This window comes from Nothobranchius furzeri, chromosome 12 (genome assembly GCF_043380555.1).
Source record: "Nothobranchius furzeri strain GRZ-AD chromosome 12, NfurGRZ-RIMD1, whole genome shotgun sequence".
Taxonomy (NCBI): Eukaryota; Metazoa; Chordata; class Actinopteri; order Cyprinodontiformes; family Nothobranchiidae; genus Nothobranchius; species Nothobranchius furzeri.
The window spans coordinates 55,618,696-55,634,766 of record NC_091752.1 but is presented as its reverse complement, the minus strand read 5'-3'; the positions used below and the strand labels follow the sequence as shown (position 1 = coordinate 55,634,766).

Sequence of the window (16,071 nt, the reverse complement as noted above, 5' to 3'; positions counted from 1 at the left end):
TCACGATGTGGATAATACCTTTGGATTGAACCAACGGAATGCATACAAAGCGTAGTTTTTTTTCTGTCAGTAGCTTCGCTTCTCCAACTTTATAATCAGCCTCCGGGGTCATGGATAAAACGATGTTCCAGCTGAGGCTGTTCGTTCACCAGCGGATGTACACGGCAGCAGAGGAAATCCTCGTACAATTTGAAAAAACTATCATGCTAGCTTTCTCAGAAGCCGAAGGCGGCTGGTTGAAAACGGGGTTTGAAGGTTTGTTATCCCAGCTAATTTTAGCTCAAATAATGGTTTGTTTAGCTGCAGGATTCTGTGATTGACGGATACTTGATTCGGTCGTGGATGGTTTTATGAAGGAAGAACTATGGCTTTAACCTCTAGAATATTTTAGAACTTTATTTGGGATACTATGGTGGCCAGGCTAATTGCAAAAAAAGGAGAAAAGCAAGAACCGCTGAGATGAAAGTTAAACTATTATTTCCAGAAAAGTCAAAAGGATGTGTCAAAATGTCAAACGTAGCTCGAGGACTTGAACTCCTGAACCCATCTGAAGCTGTCTGCCTCCATCTCCATGACAACCACATCCTGCTCGCATCACTCTCATCTACCACATCAGTTCCCATCAATTAAACTCATGCTAGAAGAAGTTTTGCTTTCTGTTATCTCGAAGTGATCTCCTGCATGGTTCTTCCGTATTGTTTTTATGTTGTTTTGAAAAACTTTAAGAGCTTGTTTATCTAAAGTGGGCGATAAAAATCACTATTTAATGAGAGAAGCAGGACTAAATACTTTAAAGCTGAAGCTTGACCAAGCGTCAATATATGACGAGTAGGGAGTGACTGATGCTCCCTCCATGCCCTCCAGACCGCTGATAGCTGATTTGTTTCAGCTGCATCCCTCCACACACCTGTCCGCTTCTCCCCCTCCTGTCACGCCCTGATCGGCGCACATTTGTTTTCCAGCATGCAGCTTCGCAAGTTGCACGCACGCACATACATGGTACCCAATCTCGGTCCTGGAGGGCCGGTGTCCAGCATGTTTTTGTGTCAACCCTGTTTCGGCACACCTGAATTCAGTCAGCAGGTGAGTTGGAGCAGAGAAACCACAAAAACGTGCTGGATACCGGCCCTCCAGGACCAGGATTGGGCACCCCCACACTATGTACTGCATGCATCACGGATAAAACAAGGTTATTGCCAGAAAACCTCCTGTTACTACCACATTGTAGCTTGCTTAACCAAAAACAGGATGGACTGTAATTTTACCAATGAGAAAAAAAAGCATGCCAAGCGATTGATGTATGAATATCTAATGCTGCTGCCCATGGTTCTAAAAAAAAAAAGCCTGGATCAGCTGCGTCATTGGATGATTTGATTAAAGAAAATGATTAGTGTTGTTTAAAAGAAACAATTAACCTTATGATTAAATCTAATATTAGCTGAAAGTATTTTTTTATATATTTTTTGGACTCTAGGGGGAGATCTTTTCAGGAAAGCCAGGCTCTGGAACACAAACCTCACCCGTGAATAACTGGTGGCCACAAGTTATTCTTTTTTTCTCTCAATGTCACCAAACGGACACCAAAGTTTACTTGTTTACTTGCAAAAATAACAAACACAGTTGCGTTCAGGGGTGCGGTGGGGTTCTGTTTTTCTGGCTGTTCTTGAAGTAACCTGCTTTTTTTCCCATAGAAGGCACTTTTAGTATATTTCTCAATAATATTTTGACTTTATTCTTGACACGCCTTCCCTGTACTTTGATTTAGTTTTGACTGGCCCTAATACTCATTGGTAGTATGTTCTGCGTGCACTCGTTTAAAATAAAGCAGTTTTGTTACTAACATTTTAAGTATTTGTCTTCCTCCACAGGATGTTCATTGGCCAGTTCTTCCTCAGAGCCGGCAGGTGAAGTGGATGCGTCGGTGCTGCAGGAAAACCAAGATTCCAGCTTAACTGAGCAGTCAGACTTCAGTCTGGATCCTGAAGTTCCAGGACCCTCACAGCCTTGTGCTGATTTGGACTACGATGGCTGGAATTTAGTTGAAACAGGTTTTGTGAAATCTGAGATAAAAGAGGAGCAAGGAGATGTTGTGGAAGAAATCCAAACACCTAAGATTGTTGTAGCTCCACGTGACCAGAAGCAGGAGGAGAGGATGAACGACGCTGGAGAAGCGGGTCTCCGGAACGATGGAGCAGAAGTATCAGGTGTAGATGGTTCTGTTAAAAGACAACCAGATCGTCATTTCTGTCATTTGTGTGGCAAATCATTTCTGTACGCTGGTGCTTTGATGAGGCACACAGCAAAACACGAAAGCAAAACGGATTGCGGCATATGCGGTTTGAAACGCCAATCAACGAAAAGGCTGATCGCTCATTTGAAAAGTTTCCACAGCACCTCCGTCTTCTGTGACATCTGCGGACGAATTTACAGCCATAAAAATAGTCTCAAAACACACAAAATAAAACACACAGGAAACAAAGATTTTGTGTGCCAAGAGTGTGGGAAAAGTTTTTTCCTTAGAGCTCATCTGGTGGCTCACGTGAGGACGCACTCTGGTGACAAACCCTTTAAATGTAACATCTGTGGGAAAACTTTCACTCAGGGCCAGACCCTCCTGGCCCACAAAAGAGGTCACCGGGGAGAAAAGCCCTACGGTTGTGTTTTCTGTGGCAAACGCTTTGTAACGAGCAGTAGTTTAAACAAACACGTGCGGTTCCACACAGGAGAAAAGCCCTACCCATGCAACATTTGTGGTCGAACGTTTCGAGCTAATGGACAAATGACTCGTCATAGAGCGACGCATTTATCAGAGAAGCCTTAAGCCTGCCTTGTTGGAGGAATTGCTGCTGATTTAAAGGATGCAGGAGAAATCACAAAACCGAAAAGATAACCAGATGAGCGTCAAGCTACAGGGTGGATTAAGCTACTGGGTGACTTCCTTAACTCATTCAGTGCCTTTAGTCGTCATTTGCATTTATTAACTGTTTGGGCATCGGAACAAGTCCCCACGCCGAGAGAACAAACATCTCAGCTCTAAAGCCGATCTTCATCCGCGTACGTTACACATCACATGATCAGGAAGCAGAAAACCCATGTGTTAGGAGATCGTTTTGGGCTGTTCCTGTAAAAAAATGTGAGGCGCAAACCGGAAAAGTGTCTGCCCATCACAATTCGACAACGGATTATGAAAGAACGGATAACGCTCGAAACACGCAGATTCTTCCTGATGTAAGAGGTGAGTCTCTGCTTTGTTTTGGCGTCAACGTCATCCTAGCGCGCAACGTTCTGTGACTCTTAAAAAAACAGTAAAAACAGCGAGAAACGCTGGCAGCGAAGGGCTTTATCGATCAGGAAGCAGCTGGCAGCGAATGAGTTAAAGAGGGACTGCACACCATCAGAAAACGTAACTTAACCCCTTGTCAAGATTTTAAAAATGCTATGAAAGTGGGAGAGATTCCTGTTTGGCTAACTGGTTAGCGCGTGTGATTATCACTTAGGAGTAAGGGGATCGAATCCTGTTTGGGCTGCGCAGTGGTTAGAGCTGTTGCCTTGCAGCGAGAAGGTCCTGGGTTCGATTCCCGGCCTGGGATCTTTCTGTATGGAGTTTGCATGTTCTCCCTGTGCATGCATGGGTTCTCTCCGGGTACTCCGGCTTCCTCCCACAGTCCAAAAACATGACTGTTAGGTTGATTGGTCTGTCTAAATTGTCCTTAGGTGTGAGAGTGTGTGCATGGTTGTTTGTCCTGTGTGTCTCTGTGTAGCCCTGCGATGGACTGGCTCTCTGTCCAGGGTGTACCACCTACTTGCCCATTGACTGCTCGCGATAGGCACCAGCCCCCCCCCCCCCCCCCCCCCCCCCAACCGCAACCCTGCGTGGACAAAGCGGGTTCAGAAGATGGATAGATGGTATGAAAGTGGGCATTGCCAGGAGGCACAGAGTGGCATGGCCAAGTGCGGGAAATTTCCATCCTGGGAGGGAGGGGGAGTGGGAGGAGACTACCGATGATGTGAAATAGTACCAGCCCCAGTCACTCACAAGTTTAAAATGCTGTAGCCGCTGTTCTGCCACAAGGGGCAGCACTAAGATGTTTTTAGACCTAGATTCTGATTTAATCAAGTTTACACAAACATGTCAAAAATGCACAGAAACAGAAAGATTGCATTTGTAAAGACTCAATTATACAGTTTATAAACAAAAAATGTTACTTTGGGGTTTAGTTTCTCTTTAAAAGGCAACATTACACAAAAGGAAAAGAAGATTCACCTCCTGAGTTTTGTTCTGATAAGTTTAGTTCCTTAGTAATAAAAATGAGCTTGGACAAGACTTACAACATGTCTTACAAATAAAGTAATTTGTAGTAAAGTTAGAAAAAACTTGGTTCTGAATGAGTCTGGGATAGAAACAGACCCAACAGCACGAGAGTTGTGTGGCTAAAAGTGCTTTTTCTGGTCTAAATGTAATATACGGTATATCTTTACATTTCTGTGGTACAAGTTGGAGGACAGTGCTCATATTGTTTAATTTGCTGACTTTGATCCACTTTCTGTGGTGATTTCATGTGTTTGAGTTGTTTTTTCATGCTTGAATCAAAAATCCTGTTTCATAATAAATTGTATTATTATTCTGCCTTCTCTGTCCTTCTTAGCCTGCAGATTCAAAAGAAAAATTTAAAATTATTTATAGTTTTGCACCGACTTGTATTGAACATTATATTTTGACCTCATATAGTTCACGTCATATTAGTATGTGGTGGTGGGCATGGCTCAAGGAACTACTGAGCCCCTAAAGGGAAAGGGGTAGGGGGAAAAAAGTATTGCGAGAGCTTGCAAAAGGGTTTGCGAGCTCTCGCAATAGTTTTCTTCCCTCTCATGTCCCTTTAGGGTCTCCGTACCGTACCTACAGCCTCTGGTGAGAGGACAAGTTTTTTTTACACGGATTAGAAAAAACAGATGATTTTCACTCATTTCCAGCAGGGAGCAGCAACGAGCTACGTTGAGTAGATCTGCATTATTACACTTTAAAATACTTAAATTAAAAACTAACCAAAGAGGTGCGAATGTCAGTTTTATTGGAAAAGAATGGCATCTTTTGAAATAGCGACTTGTTTATAAATACGTTTTTTTATTTAGAGAAATTTAAAGAATTTCCTACATTTTTCCTTTTTTGGCTATTTTGCCAATGTGTGGGTTTCTTTTAATGTTGTAATTTTATTTATATTTTTTGCTTTTACTTTCTGATAAATCGTGAAGCTTTCTTTTTCCAAAAAAGAGGAAATTTATTGAAAAGCTCCCAACAAAAACCTAAAACCCACCTTTGAAGCCCTCATTGGTTTGGTTTGTTTGTGCTTATATTTCTTTCAAATTAGACATGAATCCTGTTTTAAGGAAGAAGTTTTCTTTTTACGAGTCACTGCTTCTAATACATGGACGTAGTTAGGTTTTGTGTGTGTGTGGGGGTGGGTGGGAGGGGGGGGGCACTTTTTCCAAAGTCATTTTTTGTCCCTTGCACTTTTTACCGTCCAAAAACAAAATTACTATACACCAGTTGAGCACTAGGACCAAGCAGAAAACTGCTTGTGTTGAAGACCGTTTCCCATTAGAACCGTCTATAAGCTCTCTATTGGCTCTGATGATACTTGCTAACGTGTGATTGGCCGTTCCTGGCACCTGTGTACTTAATAGTTTATTCATTCATTTCATTTCATTTATAGTTCTGTATTCCTGACATTACATAAAAGAGCCTCAAGGCCAGGGTTCGGCAACCTTTTCCCATCAAAGAGCCATTATTAACCTTTCCCACATGAAAACACTGGGCCAGAGCCGGATTAATACAAAGGCAAAGTAGGCACATGCCTAGGGCCTGATTGGCTGGATGAGGCCCAGACAAAGGGACAAAATTAAAAAATAAATAAATTAAAAATTAAATGTACAAATGACCTGTGATAGAATTTGTAGATAGGACTCCTATCTACAATTTATTTCAATATTTATTAATTAACTAAAAATAGTGACAATGTTCATTTAACCATAGACCATTACATTGGCTATGTCACATTAACGCCAGCCCATGACTGTAGCCTACAACTTGGGCGTCACCCAATTAAAGATGTCAGAGAAGCGGTCAATCAGAGCGGGACACAACAAAGCTAGCAGGTGTTTTTGAGTAGGCTAACTTTCACGATGCTTTCGGGTGCGGCAAAATGTAAAAAAAAAATATGAAGAGAGACAGCGGGGGGGCTTTACAGAAGTTTCTGTGGGGCTGCTCGGGCAGCCGTCCGACAGCTGTGAGCCTGCTCGAGTCAGCAGAGCCAGAGGCCGGACCCAAGCCAGACACAGTGGAAGATGCTGTAGCGCCAACGCCGTCAACATCAACGCCGTCACAGAAGGACGAACTGGAAGAACAGCTGCCAGCCAGAAGTGAGCCCAATATAGTCTTACAGGAGCCTCTAGACCCAGAAAGGGTGTTAACAAGCTACCCACCTGATCCTGCAAAGTGGTACCAAACTGATGACAGGATGCGTGAGTACTTTGCACGAAACCATCCCTCTCAAAGTATTCCTCTGCATCACAGAGGAAATATGGAGACATAAACCGAAGCTTAACCAAGGAACATTTCTTCAGACGTGTTTCTGCTGTGATTGAGGCCCTGTGATGCTGGAAGGCTGAAGATTATCCCGGAGTGGAGCATGCTAAACGGTTTCCTTGGTAAGTGTTGCTGGTTTTATTAATTGTTTTTCAAATATGTTTTATTAATGTTCAAATAGCATAAACAATAAGTTCACACTCAGAAAACTCACACCTAATTTCTGATTCAGCAGAGGCAACAACAGCCTGAATGAGCTTGAAGCAAGATCAAAACTTAAGATAATGTTTTCATTTTATTAAAATACTTTTTTTAAGATTAAAGATTGTATAAAATGTATACTGTAATAATTTAAGCTGCGGCGTTGTGGGTGGGGTCGCCCACCCTAAGACGGCCTAGAACTGCTTTAACCGACCACAAGTTGACAGCAGCCAAAACTGTTTGCTCATGTACGCCTAACTTATCTCTCAACAGAAGATTAGTAAACTTTTTGTATTAAATTGTTCCAGAAGTTGTAGCCCGTCTGCAGTGGCGGTTCTTCATCGAATTACTCCCCGGGCGAGGCCCCCTTTGAGCGCCCCCCCCCCAACCCCCCCCCCACCACCACCACCACACCACCCCACCTGCATGAACACACGCATGTTTTCTACAAACAGGCATGTTTTATTAGAAGGACTATTGAACATTCATTTTTCTAAGTTGCACATATTTACATTAATTACTATGAAGTTGTCAGAATGTAAAGCACTATACATTATATACTGTATCAAAATCAAAATCAAAAAACAAACTAAAGATAATCACTACAGCATTGCACTTAGAACAGAAAACACAAACTAAAATTAAAACCTAACCTTGATGCAACGTCATCAATAATGTGAATAATATGAAATCTGCTCCCCTACTGAGTGATTGATACTAATCAGAACCAGGTTAGTGAGCCACCCCTGAAACATAGGTGACCTCAGGTATGACTTGATCAAGTTTTGAAAAGCTCCTCTCAGCTTGAGCCACAGTGACTGGCAGAGCAGTCCAAAAGTTGGGGTAGATCTCCAATAGATCTCATGATCCATAATATTTTAGAATTGCCTCTGAAATTGTAATTTAAACTGACATAAAAAAAACTGTAGACTACCAAAAATGCCAACTTTTACAGAACAAATCATGTAAAAAATAACCAGTGCAGCCATCTGCAATAAACAAACAGGATAGTTAGTGGTGACTGGGGAGTTTTCTTCTGCTTGTAGAGTTGTTTTATTTATTATTATGTGAACATGATCAACATGTGTTTGTTGTTGTTCAGGCAGGCCACATGCTGCAGCGAGCATTTAACAAATCCTAGTTTGAATCAGTAAAAAACGATTCAAGGACTTTTTTCAAACCATTTGAATATTCGTTTAAATATTTCAGCCCTATTAGCTCTGTTAGCAATTAGTTGACCACATTTAACCGTTAAAATCCCAGTTAACTGGTTCAAAAAATTGAAAACATGCATCATGAGAGCTACATACCTTTATCTTTCTGCTCTGTTTTCTTTTTTCCCCCTGAATGGGGCACCTGGTGGTTTTAGCCTTTTTATGTTCATCTCTTCTGTTTGGCTCCTGACTCAGTAAGTTTCCTTTAGTCAGGACTAAACAATTTGACCTTGATGGGGGGGTGAACACAAAATCGTTTTGTTTTTCCTTTTTTTATTCGGCCATTTCACACAATTCAGAGAAACCTGAAAGAATGATAGGCCTGTGTTTATGATATTATGAATGAAATATGGAAGAACGTTAAGATGTGATTGACTTTAGCCATGTTAATACAGTTGATTCAGCCCCTGCACGCTCATTTCATTTGGGAAAGACGCAGAGGTGAATTCCCCCGCCGCACCCCTCCCCTTCCTGTTCTTCATAGACACACGGTGCACGTGAACGTTCTCAGTCAGCAGGAGCGCCTGCAACTGCAGGGGGCGCCAACTTGCTGTTTCCAATCCAGACACTGTCATATGACAGATAATAGAAAACCTCGGTGCGGCGCAGATTTCCTTTTTTTTTTTTACTCCGCGCTTGTGCGCCCCTTTTGTGTCATGAAAAAATGCCGCCCCGGGCAACTGCCCTGTCTGCCCGTGCCTAAAACCGCTACTGCCCGTCTGTGCCTAATATTTAAATATTTTTTCACCCTGTTAATGTGGTTTTATTGAGCAGGGGCCGCTTTTTGACGTGTCACACATGTCTCCTTTTAAAACATGTTTAAACTGTTCAGAATACAAATCCAGGCTCAGTCTCATTGGATTGTTGTAATTAAACTTTGCACTGAATAAAAGTTTACATTAAACAATGTTGAAAAGGTAAAAAAAAAAAGGATCTGATCAGTTAGGTTTTTTTCCCATCACTTACATGGAGATAACTGCGCAAAGCGCATGGCTCTGGTGTTAATCAAGTTTCATTGTTTCTCTGCAACAATTCTTCTTTGCAGCAATCTTCACAAGAAGGCAAAACAGTTAAATGGCAGGGTTTGCACTGACCGGATATGTCCCGTATTTGACCGTTTATTTTGACAGAAAAAGAACAGAAATAATTACCCCGGCGTGTGCAGATGCGCTGACATTTTAATCGTTACGCACATCGCGGAGGTACCTAAATCAATCAAGAAAAGATTCCCATCAGAACAGCTGAGCTGGACACTGTTCAGCGCAGCTCGCTGTCAGCGCGTAAAGTGGACAGCGGAGAGGGGCTTGGAGCATGTCGCTGAACCAGAGCCGGAAGAATCCTCTCACTGAAGCGAGTGTTTTCCAAACCCTGTCTCTCAGTGAGACTGGTCACCTAGAAAATGTTCCCTGATTATCAAACTTTGGCTGACTAGCGCTTGTTCCTGTCTCTAATGTGGCGACTCATCCATGAGCCTGTGAAAAAGTCCACAATTACACACTGCAGTGTGACCAAATTCACACAATACAACACTGCACACACGCTGATCACACTACACTATTTAGTTTAAACCAGGTATACAGTTTAGATTTAGTGTGAAACTTTTAATAATATAAATTGAAAAAGTTTCTCCATTTGAAACTATAGTGACACCAAATTCACACAGAAAATCACAAATTTGATGCTGATCATATTACACATTTTATTTTTTTAGAGAAAATACTTCATTTTTTTTTCTTGTTTCCCCTCTACTTTTGGTTATATAAAAAACATTTTAAATAATTCCTAAACTGTAAACTCTGTTGACACCAAATTTTGCCTGCAGGTCAATACTTAGCTGCTGTACGTACTACAACTTTACTTTGAGCAAAAAATACTTTTCTGATTTTTTGTGATTTTTTTAAGTTTTCTAATTTCAATAGCTCTTACACTGTAAACTCTGTTGACACAAAATCATGTGTGCTGGTCCACACTTAGGTCCTCTACATACTATAACCTTGAATTTTAGGAAAAAAAACTTCTCTGATGTTTTGTGAATTTTTTTAATTTTCTACTTTCAATAGCTCCTACACTGTAAACTCTGTTGACACAAAATCATGCATGATGGTCAATACTTAGCTGCTTTACATATTACAACCTTTACTTTGAGCAAAAAATACTTCTAAGATCCACATTTTAAACACATTTTTAGAATATTTGGTCATGACTTCATCAAAAGAAAAAACATAACATCCTAACACATTTTAGTAAAAAATAAGTAGAAATCATGGAAGGATGAAAACAGAAAAAGTGTTCTTAAACTCATCTTTCAGCTGCTGGACCAGGTGGAACCAGAGCTACAATTTAAAAAAGAACATTGACAACAGAAGCAATGCTAAGAATTGTATTATAATAATTAAGTGATCTCTCTCCCTCATTGGTTAGGAGTCACATGTTTCAATCAGTATAAATAATCAGTCTTGATGTTGATCACCTGCTCCAGTCTGGTGAGAGCTGACTGATATCTTCTCTTCCCTCAAGAACTCAAATTTCTCCATTTTAACAACAGCAATGGTAAGAGAATAATTGTTGGTGTGATAATAAACATTAGTGGTTTGGTATTTTTAGCTGGAAAGTGAAATGAGATGTTTAACCTTTCTAAATGCAAGAAAATCTCTTTGGCCAACATGAAGTTCTTGTTATTTAGAAACATTTTTTTCTGTTTAGTTTAATGTGACGTGTGTCAGGTGAAGGTAGTCATGAGTTTCTTTCACAAAAGTACCATTTTTTTATTTTTGTAAGTGAACAGAAGGCAGATGTGTGATTTATGACCCTCAGAAGTCATCTGAAAATGGGCCAAAAACGAGTAAATTTTTGCCCCCCCAGAGTGAGTGCATCTCAGTGCATGTTGGTCAGGCTGGCGTCCAGATCAGCAATGCCCGCTGGGACCTCTTTTCCCTGGAACATGGGATTCAACCTGATGGCCAGATGCCAAGTGATAAATCTAATGGAGGACGTGGAGGAAGAGATGATTCCTTAAACGCCTTCAGTAAGACTGGATCAGGGAATCACTCCCCCAGAGCCATCTTTGTGGATCTGGAGCCATCAGTCATCTGTAACAATTGTCCTCCAAACTGAGTTGTATTAAAGCACAAATGTAAAGTATTTACAACTTACTACAGTATGAAGGGGCAAAGTGTTCCATTTGAATCGGGATCGACGTATCTGTGTGGTACGGTGTTGGTATTTACTGAGTAAGCTGGTTTAGCTCCTCCCTACAAGGGATTGTTTCTAATTTGTTGTGAACGAGGGCAACATGCATGTGGTGTTTAAAGATGGGAACGAAGAGCTTGGTAATGGTTTCACTGCTAACCTGAGCTGATCTGAACTGTTTGATCCAGTCCCCAATAGTAAATGGGGTCATGTTCTCCTCAGATGAAGTGTGTACTGGAACCTACCGCCAGCTGTTCCACCCAGAACAGCTGATCACCGGTAAGGAGGATGCTGCCAATAACTACGGACACTACACCATCGGTAAAGAGCTCCTCGACCTGGTGCTTGATAGGATTCACAAACTGGTAAATGTTTGGGCTGTTTTAATGATTATCCTCAAAGTGATGTGAACTGATTGCTTCCTCAGGCTGACCAATGCACTGGTCTTCAGGGATTCCTGGTGTTTCACTTCTTTGGTGGAGGCACCGGCTCTGGTTTCACCTCCATGTTGGAGTGTCTCTCTGTGGACTACAGCAAGAAGTCCAAGCTGGAGTTCTCGGTCTATCCGACCCCTCAAGTGTCTGCTGCTGTGGTGGAGCCCTACAACTCAATTCTGACCACCCACACCACCCTGGAGCACTCTGTGCCTTATTGGTAGACGAGGCCATCTACCATATCTGTCACAGAAAACTGGACATTGATCGTCCCACCTACACCAACCTGAACAGGCTGATCAGCCAGATTGCGTCCATCACTGCTTCTCTGTTTTGAAGGCGCCTTGAATGTTTAAGTCTGGCTATCAGATCTTCCTTGTCTTTAACCTGCTTCTCAGAGATCTCAAGGGAATCTGTGATGCTTTTAATCTGCTCGTTTAAAGCTTTGATCTCCTGCTGCAGTGATGCAGATTGTTTAGATGTCTCAGTCTTCATCTGGACCAGCTGCTCCTCTCTAGCACTGATCTCTATATTCAGTCTCCACCTCCTCCTGGGAGGTTCCCATCTGAATCTGCAGGGCCTCCAGGTGCTGAGAGCTCTGTAGCTGCTGCTCTGCAAACAGCTCTTCCTTGGACCGTAAGCTTTCTTCAGCTGCTCTCGGAGAGGAACGAAGACTTTCAACCTGTTCAGTTCTTTGATCTCGAGACCCTTCAAGATTCTAACATCCAAGAGCCTCGAATACATAAACATCCTCCAATGAAATTGTTCCCATGTGCTCATTACAGGCAAGTTTCCAAAACAAAGAAAAACCCTGAAAGCATAAGATAAATGTTATCACTGAATTTCCTACAGGGAAAATCTCCTTGGTGTTTTCTTACCCGAGAGGAGACGACCCCATTTTCCTCAGCAAGCTAGTCTTTCCTCTCCATTAGTGCGGATGAACTCTTCAGCTCTTTATTCTGGATTAAAATTTCATTAAGATGCACTTGCAACCCAAGAGAAAAGTAGACAAAATGTTTTAGTCATTTAAAGCTTTAATGGTGTTTTAACTCCAAACTTGAGCTCTTATGTGTCACTTTGTTTTCAGCTCACTGATCTGCTCTCTGCTAGCATGCTCCTGATTAGCATTCTCTTCATTAAGCTTCTCGTTTAGATATTGCAGCTGACTGATGTGGTGTTCTGGAAATGGTGATTTTGGAGCAAAGTTGTTTATTAGAGCAAATAAAAATAGAAAAGAGTAAAAAAAAATCTGTTGCATAGGAAGATAAATGTGACACCCCTCTGCGACGTGTGTAAGCGTGTTGGCTTGCTCGCTCTCCACAGCATTGTACTCCCTCTCCCTGATCAGTGTTCTTTGCTTTTCTCTCATCTGAAACTTGAGCATATTCATTACATCAAAGGAGACTTGCTGTGGAGATTAAAAACAATGATTAAAAGGAATTGTCAGAACAGGTCTTTTTGTGTTATTATTCTCATTGCTGTGGCGATCACATTAATGTTATAAATGCATGCTTTCTTCCAAATCTACAAAAAATACCTGACTGACGAGGAAGCAATGGTTTCCATATCCACAAATGCAACTTTTGTAGAGCAACGAAAGATGGGCGACTCATTAGAGAGTAACAGAAAGGCTGTTGACACAGATGACGTGCTTTCCAGTGCCTTAGTATTTCCCTCGTATGACAAACCTGACTTGAGTCTGGGATCTGTAATCTAAAATAATTTCCAATACAAAAGAAGACTACTTTTATAACTTTTTTCCTTCTCAAACTTTTAACAGATCTGCTACATATCATTTTAATTATATAGCAATGATTCAATTAGAAAGGGCAGAATAAGGAGAGGGTGGTGATGAAGGTCATTCAAAAGCAGCTTGAACAGGTGATTTTTCAGCTGTTTTTTTTTTTTAAGGAGACCACTGAGTCCACTGATCTCAGTCTCAGGGGAAGAGAGTTCCAGAGTCTGGTGTGTTGGAGAAGAAAAACAACCTGCTGGATAGCGGCTCTCGAAGACCAGGATTGCCCACCCCTGCTTTATGGAGTCTTTATGTAGACTTTATGTAGACTCAGCACAGCAGTTCTTCAGCATTGTCTCACACTGAGCAAGCATGTAGCAACAGTGTAAAGAATAAACTTCCTTTAATATGGAAGAAACCTCCAGCAGAACCAGGTGCCGTACGAGCAGTCCTCTACCATGACTGCCCCCCCCCCCAATAATTTAGTTTTAATTTGTTATTTGCTATATTTAGTCATATGTTTTATAAATGTACAGTCTAGATTACCATTCTAAATTATAAAAAACATTCGTCATAAATGTTTGTTGGTTTCACAGTAAAATAAACAACTTTTTTCCAATTCTGATTTTATGTTTTTGAGTGATTTAAGGTCTAATATGCAACCCCTTTATGTCCAAATATAAAAAATAAGTATAAATTCATCAAGTCCAGGTTGTGCTGAAAAGATTGATGTCACATAAGGCAGTGGTTATGGTTTTTATTTTGGAAATATAAAGGAAAACTCTAAATTAGTCAAACGGCAAATTGCACCCTGGACCCCAGAGGGTTAACCCACTTAGTCGGGGTTTCGTTTGGATTGTTATTCTTTTTTCATCTGTGTGAAATAAAACCTAGTTTCTCGGATTTGTGGAACGAAAAAAGCATTCACGAGGGGGGTCTCCTCCTGTCGGTAACCGAGCAATGGTGAGATGCTGGTTGTAAATGCCATCCCTAGTTGTAATTGATATAAGTGTTTCCTCCATCCTAGGCTACAGGTAAAGTCAGTGGTCTCCTCAGCATAAAAGGAACAGCTGGCAAGAGTCTTAACCTGAAGTGTATATAAGCTTCATGGACATGGATTGTAAGTAAACTGAGTCTCCCTTGAGCTGCATAAAGTTGGTTTTGCCAGAATCAAAGTCTAGGTTAGCAGTGATTGCTAATCAGCTTCTACAGTGTGCAGGCATTTTAAAGAGTGGCTGGTGTCACGCCCACACAAATAGAAATACAAGTCAACCCTGAGACGTTAACATCTTTTGAAGAGTTAGGCCAGCTTGGGAAGATGGCTTGTAACAGTACCTGTAGAATGAAATGTGTGTTTTGAGAGTTTTGATTTCAAACTTGTACACTGGGATGCTGCCCACGACCTGGACCCGGATAAGCGGAGGAAGACGAAGACAACGACGACGACATTGATTTTTTTTATTTTGGAAGTCTGTTGGGTTAAAACCGAAAGTTTCATGTTTCTGAATGAATGTTCGATGTTACAAAATGAGAAGTAAATGTACAAAATAAAAGTTTGATTTTACAAAATAAAAAATACATGTACAAAATGAAAATTTCCTGTTACAAAACAATAAATACAAGTACAAATTGAAAATTACAAGTTAGAAAACTAAAGTTACAAGTTACGAATCCAAAGTTACATGTCATGAAACATGTTCCAAGTTACAAAACTTGGTACAAGTTACATTGAATATTGACCCAATTCTAGCTCCATAGTTGTACAGCACTGCAGTCATAGTAACCCAAATGGGCGGAGCCTAACTTTAATACATTTATCACAGTCTGTACCTTGTTGTTGTGCAGCACTCCAGTGTTACCATCAGGCCCCCACAATGCGGCTTTAAAATTGAGTCAAACCCGGAAATACCAAAATTTGCAGTTCCACCCTCATCCGCTGGGGGCTGGTGTCAGAAGTGAGCAAATCCTCATTGACTCCCATGTTAAAAATGCCATTTTCACAGCAGAAATAAACATGTTTACAGCCTGGTACCAGAACATGTTTTTTGTTTAAATTATCTAGTTTACACTCATGACAACTCTGAGGGGGGTGAATTTTTTTCTCACTCTTCTCTTTAAGTGTATTAAAAGCCTAAAATTCTGTATAATTAATGAGCATCCGACCCACGTGACCACAGAGCAAGCTCCGTGGAAAGGCCTCAGTAGAGCCTCGGTCTGGCTTGGAAACCGCTCCGGGATTTTGAGTCTCTGTGTTTGTGTATTCTTTTTTTGGATATTTTTTGTGCAGTTGTTGGACAAAATTACTTGCTGTGGCATAGAGCGTCCAAGGAGTCTCCATTTTTTTCGGTAAGTAAAATTATATTTATGTATTTTAGGTCACTGCCGAGCTGAGCTTAGATTTTAACATGTACTGTTTAACCATGAAATTTAAATGTAATAGAGTAAAACTCAGTGCATTTAACATAATGCTGCACTTTAGAAAATGGGTTGAAATATAACATGTTGGTGGAGCTGGGTTCCGACTATCGGCTTGTGGAGCTCTCAGGAGACCTCTGTTTTCCACCCGGAATGCCGGCTGTTTCTCCCTGCAGCCCGGTCCATCTCTGTCTGATCGCGGCTCGTTAGCTGCGCGGGCTGACGGCTGGTTCTCCCAGCAGCTCGGCGCATCGCTGTCTGATTGCGGCTTCTGTGTGCTGTGGAGGGCTGACGGCTGGT

General features: G+C 41.3%; 1 protein-coding gene and 1 pseudogene across 1 annotated transcript; both read left to right on the top strand.

Moving 5' to 3' along the window:
- The first annotated feature begins 110 nt into the window (after positions 1-110).
- On the top strand, positions 111-3,853 carry LOC107376546 (zinc finger protein OZF). Its single transcript, XM_015945694.3, has 2 exons — positions 111-255; positions 1,869-3,853. The coding sequence occupies exons 1-2, from the start codon at positions 111-113 to the stop codon at positions 2,819-2,821; spliced, it is 1,098 nt and encodes a 365-aa protein (XP_015801180.1). The 3' UTR covers positions 2,822-3,853.
- A 6,610-nt stretch (positions 3,854-10,463) lies between these two features.
- LOC107376547 (tubulin alpha-1C chain-like) lies at positions 10,464-13,072 on the top strand (annotated as a pseudogene).
- Positions 13,073-16,071: the final 2,999 nt, after the last annotated feature.

What these genes read in the sequence shown, in the direction of transcription:
- LOC107376546 (XM_015945694.3), top strand. Translation starts at nt 111, where the DNA reads ATGGATAAAACGATGTTCCAGCTGAGGCTGTTCGTTCACCAGCGGATG. An exon ending in GTTGAAAACGGGGTTTGAAG is followed by an intron (nt 256 to 1,868) that starts GTTTGTTATCCC and finishes CTTCCTCCACAG; the next exon opens with GATGTTCATTGGCCAGTTCT.